Source organism: Rutidosis leptorrhynchoides, chromosome 3 (genome assembly GCF_046630445.1).
Source record: "Rutidosis leptorrhynchoides isolate AG116_Rl617_1_P2 chromosome 3, CSIRO_AGI_Rlap_v1, whole genome shotgun sequence".
In the NCBI taxonomy this organism is placed as follows: Eukaryota; Viridiplantae; Streptophyta; class Magnoliopsida; order Asterales; family Asteraceae; genus Rutidosis; species Rutidosis leptorrhynchoides.
In genome coordinates, this window is record NC_092335.1 from 71,420,686 (window position 1) to 71,428,010 (window position 7,325).

Below are 7,325 nucleotides of genomic sequence, written 5' to 3' on the forward strand. Positions count from 1 at the left end.
AGTTAGTCGCGTTGTGTTCGTAAAAATATTTCGAGTTGAACGGTGATGTCGGAAAAATTTAACGTGCGGCGAGCGGGAAGATACGATCCGTTAAAAAATTGGTGGAGTTTATTTTAGTATTTTAATTAGAATTAGAATGTTGAGGTTACATTTTGGGTCCCTCTTTTAGGGGGTGGGCTTGGAAGTTGTTAAAAGGTTTGGGGGTTGGTTTTTTTTTTTTTTTTTAGTGATGTCGTTGTGGCTCTCTTCAGGCGACCAAAACCTGGAGCGCCTTTAGTGTAAAGGTAAAGGTAATGATGGGTCAAATTGTTAAAAATGATGGGTCGGGACACCATCGGGTCGGGTTATATTGGAAAACAAAGCGGTGCTACCGTTGTTTCAACGTGTGCAAAAACGGGAACATTGCAACACGGTGTCGTTTCAACACACGTAGCTCTTCATAACCCCTCAAGAATTTGGCGGCAACCATTGACTGAATCGATCGTTAATCAGCAAAAGGAGTAGAATAACATGGGAGTTCACGGTCTGTGGGACCTTTTATCCCCCGTCGGCCGACGTGTCTCCGTCGAAACCCTAGCCGGCAAACGACTTGCAATCGGTTTCACTTTCTATCACTAAACCTAATTTTCAATTTCAAATAATATACTCTGTAAACAGCTTTAATCAACTAACTAATTCAATTAACACAGATGCAAGCATATGGATGGTACAATTCATGAAAGCTATGCGAGACGAGCGCGGTGAAATGGTGAGAAATGCACATATTTTAGGGTTTTTTCGTCGAATATGTAAACTACTGTTTCTACGAACCAAACCTGTATTTGTATTTGATGGTGCAACGCCTGCGTTAAAACGGCGAACTGTAATTGCACGTAGAAGGCAGCGCGAGAATGCGCAAGCTAAAATCCGTAAAACTGCTGAAAAGTTACTACTAAATCATGTGAGTTATTGATTAATACTCCCATTTACCGTGTTTATGACTAAAGTTTAGGGTTCTTTTTATGTTTAATACTCCGTAATATGATATTATTGTTTGAAGTTGTGATGTGGTCCCGCGGTATTGGCCTCCCTCCTTTAGGGGAGGTAAGAGGTAAGGAGTTCGACCCCATTTGGCTACATATTAACTCACAATTTTATTCCTGCCATGAAGTACCGCCCGTGGCACCTTTCCCACATCGTGTTGGGGTAACGGGAGGGGATTTTACTGTCCATGCCCTGTATGGGATTGGTGCGGGTTTCCTCTTGGGCACGCAGTTGGGGGGCGGGTATAGCAACTGTGGGAGATGATCGCGTGGGTGGTTAAGTCCCTGGGTGATCCCAAACTAACTGTTGTCCAAAAAATATTATTGTTTCATGAGTTGATTGTATGATTATATATAGATTAAGGCAATGAGGTTGAAAGAATTGGCAAATGAGTTAGAGAAACAGAGAATGAGTAATCATGCTGATAAGGGAAAAAGAGTGATTACCGATGAAACGACTGATGTTGTCGAGAATGCTAAAGATACAAATTCATCGGCTACGAAAGATTTTGATCAAGTAGCTTTAGATGCAATGTAAGTACGTCATTGTAGCTTCGGATTAATGTACGCCTTTTGTTATTGTAGCATGGATTTGGATGATGTGATTCTATTTTTTGTAAAGGTTGGCAGCGTCGATTGAGGCAGAAGAAGGTGGAGTTTCTTTAGGGGAAGCATCAACATCAGGTGCTGAGATTCTTCCAGATGCCGAGGATGAAAACGACGATGATGATGATGATGATGATGATGATGATGATGAAGAAGAGGAGATGATACTTGTAAGTTACTTCTTGATGATTAAAATTAGCTGTTATAAAAGCTACAGTTGAATCGAGTTAGTATACATTGTTCGTTCATGTCTATATAAATATAAATCCTACCTATGGATTGGTTTTACAGCCAACACTGCAAGGGAAGGTTGATCCAGCTGTGTTAGCTTCTTTACCACCTTCTATGCAACTTGATCTTCTTGTGCAAGTAAGTGCTTACATTAACATCGATCATGTATTTGGTGTGTTCAAACTTTTTAACTTGATTGATTTATCCTAATTATGACCTTGATTTTGTAGATGAGAGAGAGGTTGATGGCAGAAAACCGACAAAAGTACCAGAAAGTCAAAAAGGTATTATTTTTTTCAGTATGGTGGCTGGATGTTTTGTTTCCCCTTAAGTAGTTTCCAAATTACATTTATCTGTGTATATGTAGGCCCCTGCACGATTTTCTGAAATGCAAATAGAAGCTTATCTTAAAACAGTCGCCTTTCGTAGGGAGATTAATGAAGTGCAGAAAGCAGCAGGTGGAAGGGGTGTCGATGGCGTTCAGACTTCACGGATAGCGTCTGAAGCAAACAGAGAATTCATCTTTTCATCTTCTTTCACTGGAAATAGACAGTGAGTATTTAGTCGGTGACAAACTTACAGTTGCCCCTTGTGGTTTCGATTGTTGTAACGTGCTTTGCTATGTAGATCCCTCACATCTGCTGGAGTAGAGACGAACAGCAACGTGCAAAGCCAGACAGCAACAAAATTCGATAAAGGTTTTTTGTCTTCCAATAAATCCAACAGTGCAATCGAGGCGTTCTTGAATGAACCCAGGAAGGAATTAAATGAAGATGTTGAGACATACAGGGATGAGAGGGGTCGTGTACGAAAGAGCAAGATGAAAGCAATGGGAATTCAAATGACTCGTGATCTGCAGAGGAATTTAGATCTGATGAAAGAGATGGAACATGATACGATTGAACCTAGTAGTAAGTCGAGTAATCGGATTGGCCATGGCAAAGCGACTGCATTTTCAGTTAAACTTCCAGAAAGTTCTAAAGAAGCAAATCACGAGTATGTGCCACTTGGTGGTATATCCATAGAGGTGTCCGTTGATGAAGATAATGAGCATCAATCTGTTGACAGTGATGATGATGTATTTGCTAATATTGTGTCAGGTGATCCGTTGTTACCTGAGAAACAAGCTACCGATACTCTTACAGATTGTGAATGGGAAGAGGGAATGCCTGTTATAAGTGACGAAAGTGAGGTGGAATGGGAGGATGGACCTTCTGATAATCATGTGTTGAGTTCTGCACGTGCAGTTGAGCATGTGGAAGCTGTTTCAAAAGGTGAGTTAATAGAAGAAGCAGATCTTCAGGAAGCTATTAGACGAAGTATGGAAGATACATCGTATGCACCTGACAAGTTTAAAGATGACGAAAACATAGATATCGAGACATCATCTGACAAGTTATTTGTGTATGCGGATGAGACTATGATAAAAGAGAAGCCTTTTAATTCCCAGTTGGAGACCACTACTTCAAAGGCTCTAAGCTCGTCGGAAGTGCAAATGGAAACATCGTTTCAAAGCCATGAAAAATACCACGTTCAACATTCAATAAAAGCTGCAAGTGATCATCCGAATTCTAAATTTGAAAGTGGAGATGTGGTTACGGTGAATCCTACTATGACTCTTTCAGGGTTTGAAAAAGAAGAGGGAAATAGTATAAATGTTGAAAGTGAGGTGGAATGGGAGGATGGACCTAGTGATAATCCCGAGTCAAGCTCTGCACATGAAGTTGGGCACGTGAAAGTTGATTCAGAAGGTGTTTTAATGGAAGATGCAGATCTTCAGGGAGCAATTAGACAAAGCATGGATATTGAGAAGCCATCAGCTTCAAGATTTTCCTTGGACGATGTGGATGAAGCCAAGATAATCTTGGCCAAAAATGATCCAAATACAATGGACGTGCAGATGGAAACGTCATATGTAAGTGATCAAAAATACCACCATGATCTATCGATGAAAGCTGCAAGTGATGATCGAAATTCTCAAGGAGAAACTGGACATGTGGATATGGTGATTCCAACTAAAAGGCATGAAGTTGATCCAAGTAATGAGACTCTCAATACGTTGAACAACTTATCTTCAACTTATATTTCAAAATCACCTGATGTTAGCAAGCGCGATGTTACTCTTGATGGCTCTAAACAAGAAGAGGACAAAGTCACTGAACATGTTCCAGAGACACTGGAACCTGATGAAACTGTTAAGGAATCAAAATACGATTTTGATGTTGTACAGAATGTCAGTGAGGAAAAGGATAGTAATATTATTTTTGAGCAAAGGAAAGATGATGTCAGCGGGTTTATATTCAATGACATGAGCGAGGAACAGGTTGAAATTACAAAGGCTGGTTTGGAAGAGGAAATGACAAATTTGAGCAAGGAACGCGATGATTTGGGTGATGAACAGAGAAGGCTTGAGCGTAATGCAGAGTCTGTAAGTGGTGAGATGTTTGCAGAATGCCAGGTAAGCACTATAGCTCGAGGTCAAAATACTTATTAAAATACTTATTAAAATACTTATATAGATATAATTTATAATGTGTATTGTGTATTTTGATTATAGGAACTTCTTCAAATGTTTGGCTTGCCATATATCATTGCCCCAATGGAAGCCGAAGCTCAATGTGCGTTAATGGAACTGGAGAACCTTGTTGATGGTGTTGTTACTGATGACTCCGATGTGTTGTTGTTTGGGGCACGAACTGTCTACAAGAACATATTTGATGATAGAAAATATGTAGAGACTTACTTCATGAAGGTATGAATGTGTGATTAGCACTATCACGTAAGCTAGATTTAGGCATTTTTTGAAGACAACCTGATGCATGTTTAACGGACTTTTCAGGACATAGAATCAGAGCTAGGCTTAACACGTGAGAAGTTGATCCGTATGGCCATGCTCCTGGGTAGTGATTACACCGAAGGTATCAGGTAAGATTTATACAAAGTAGACTATAATTCATTGAAATAATTATTCGATATATATGCGCCTGACATATATATCATTTGTATCGATTCTGTAGCGGTATTGGCATTGTGAATGCGGTGGAAGTAATAAATGCATTTCCAGAGGAAGATGGTCTTCATAAGTTTCGTGAGTGGATAGAATCACCAGATCCAAGTATACTTGGAAAGGTCGGTGGTAAAGAAAAGTCGAGTACGAGGAAGAAAGGATCGAATAATAGTGCGGAAGAAGCATCTACATTAGATGATGGCAAAGACATGATGAAGCAAATTTTTATGGATAAACATGTAATTATTCTTCAAATTAAAATCGTTCAAGTTTGCTTTTTTGTTTCTTCATTGGCATATGTTTTGATTTGAATTATTACAGAGAAACGTAAGCAAAAATTGGCATATTCCTTCTACATTCCCAAGTGATGCAGTGGTTTCCGCATATGCTTCTCCACAAGTTGACAAGTCAACAGAGCCGTTTTCGTGGGGAAAGCCAGATCTTTTTGTTCTTCGCAAGTGAGTATTAATTGTTGCAGGGTGTCACATAAAAGTATGAATTATTTTGTTTTTAATGATCTTATCTTTGTTTATGTACAGATTGTGCGCGGAAAAGTTTGGATGGGGTGTACAAAAGGCAGATGAGTTGCTGCAACCTGTTTTAAAAGAGTACAACAAACACGAGGTAGCTCTTTATTTGTATAAGTTGATCTAAAGTGAAAAATTGACCACAAATTACTCACGTGGATGATTGACAATTTGACATGTGCAGACTCAATTGCGATTGGAAGCATTTTACACTTTTAATGAGAGATTTGCGAAAATTCGTAGCAAGAGAATGAGCAAAGCTGTCAAAGGAATAACAGGGAGCAAAAGCTTAGAGTTGTTGGATCATGATGAAGTTCATCCATCCAGTGGAAAAAAGAGAAAAGAAATAAAAAACGCAGAGGTTAGAGACGAGTCCACGGCTAATGAGAATTTAGAATCGTTAACTCCAGAGGTACACAAGAAGAACACCAAAAGAGCTTCGAGTGGTAGAGGCAGAGGCCGAGGAAGAGGTCGATCAGTTGGAAACGGAAAGAGAAAAAACAATAATAATCTAGAACTTTCCAGTACGAGTTCGGATAGTGATGACGTGGCAGGTGTGCCTCCTGAACATACACAAGGTGTACGAAAGGTACAATCTAATGTTATTTCCTGCGAGATTCTCTTTCAAATTTCCCTGTGTATAATCTCCTGATCATTGTATGTGGTTTTGTCAGTCAAAACGTGTTAAGAAGCCGGTGGTATACTCCGAACCTACAACACAAGAAGATCATGATCATGCAGAAGTTGATGGCAGTGAAGAGCCTATCGAGCAGGAAGAGACTTTCGTCACTTCTGCGGCTACAAGTGTTGGCGTGAGTAATGATCCTGAACTCCCATCATCAGGTAACGAAATCAACCCTGATAAGGCTGACTTGGATCATGATTGGTGTCAAAAGGATCAAGACAGCTCTCAGGCAGATTTAGAGTACCTCAAAATGGGTGGTGGGTTTTGTTTGGATGAGGATGAGGGTGAAAAGGAGCCAGGAGTATCTGGTTTTAGCCCATCAACCGAAGCAGCAGCCAACGAAGGGGAGGTAGAAGCATCTATTAGCCCAGATGGTTCAACTCGTTTAGCGTTGACTGGGTTACAGAGGATTAATGAAGAAGACGATGATGGGATTAGACCGGTAAGTTTCTTGTCTGCCATGCCCAATTTGAAAAGAAAACGGAAGAAGGTATGAGTCATTGTATATCTTGAGTTCATATGACTCAGTCTATGTTAGTAAGTTATAAATTGTAATGGTGTGATCAATATCGACTTATAATTAGCCTCTTTTGCATTTTAAAAGTAGTCACCAACGTAATCTTAAATTTTTGTGAAGTAACTATGATCAGGTGTGATCAGGTCAAGACATGTTAAAATGATGATGTATATACCGTTATATGATCCTTAATTGTACATTAAAGGGAACAATAATCCTTGAACTATACACATTCGGTACATATTTTCTTTATAGTTAACCTCTATTGTTCAGAAACCAAATACAGAGTACTTGTCTAGGTCAAATCCAATTTATTCTAGAAGTAGCTCTAAGTTATCATGTATGAATGATGCAGAACATGAACCTTGTTAAACAAACATGTAAATAAGTTGTGATACACGTGACTCAATTTATAATGGAAAAAAAGTCGACTAGTTGTGCACGAAATGTTACTTCGTCTTCAGTCATGTATCGCGTGTATAATTTTTATGTATACAAACTCGCATACAATTAAATTTAGCCGTATGCAATCTTACTGCCACGTAGGGTGTTTACTTTCTATACATATAATAATCCAATTATTTGAACGATTATATGGTTCGAATATCTGATTTTTTTATTGGTTTGGTTGAAAATTATAATCATTTTGATTTTTGGATTTGTTTTGGTTCTAATTGGAAAAGTTGAATTTCCCAAATAAGCCGAATATTGGAGCACTATTTTTTTGTAT

At 39.0% G+C, this 7,325-nt stretch overlaps 1 protein-coding gene across 2 annotated transcripts; it reads left to right on the top strand.

Moving 5' to 3' along the window:
* The first annotated feature begins 398 nt into the window (after positions 1-398).
* On the top strand, positions 399-6,811 carry LOC139896311 (DNA repair protein UVH3). 2 transcript variants are annotated; one of them, XM_071878932.1, is made up of 15 exons: positions 399-598; positions 690-940; positions 1,381-1,556; positions 1,645-1,798; positions 1,920-1,997; positions 2,090-2,143; positions 2,227-2,411; positions 2,487-4,317; positions 4,417-4,611; positions 4,699-4,784; positions 4,877-5,105; positions 5,188-5,324; positions 5,406-5,490; positions 5,578-5,982; positions 6,068-6,811. In XM_071878932.1, exons 1-15 carry the CDS (start codon positions 511-513, stop codon positions 6,572-6,574), a joined length of 4,461 nt encoding a protein of 1,486 aa, XP_071735033.1. In that variant the 5' UTR covers positions 399-510; the 3' UTR covers positions 6,575-6,811. The 2 variants fall into 2 exon arrangements, with proteins under 2 accessions (XP_071735033.1, XP_071735034.1); XM_071878933.1 differs by having other exon boundaries at positions 690-748.
* The last annotated feature ends 514 nt before the right edge of the window (positions 6,812-7,325 follow it).

What these genes read in the sequence shown, in the direction of transcription:
- LOC139896311 (XM_071878932.1), top strand. Translation starts at nt 511, where the DNA reads ATGGGAGTTCACGGTCTGTGGGACCTTTTATCCCCCGTCGGCCGACGT. An exon ending in AAAAGTTACTACTAAATCAT is followed by an intron (nt 941 to 1,380) that starts GTGAGTTATTGA and finishes GATTATATATAG; the next exon opens with ATTAAGGCAATGAGGTTGAA. An exon ending in AGTACCAGAAAGTCAAAAAG is followed by an intron (nt 2,144 to 2,226) that starts GTATTATTTTTT and finishes GTGTATATGTAG; the next exon opens with GCCCCTGCACGATTTTCTGA.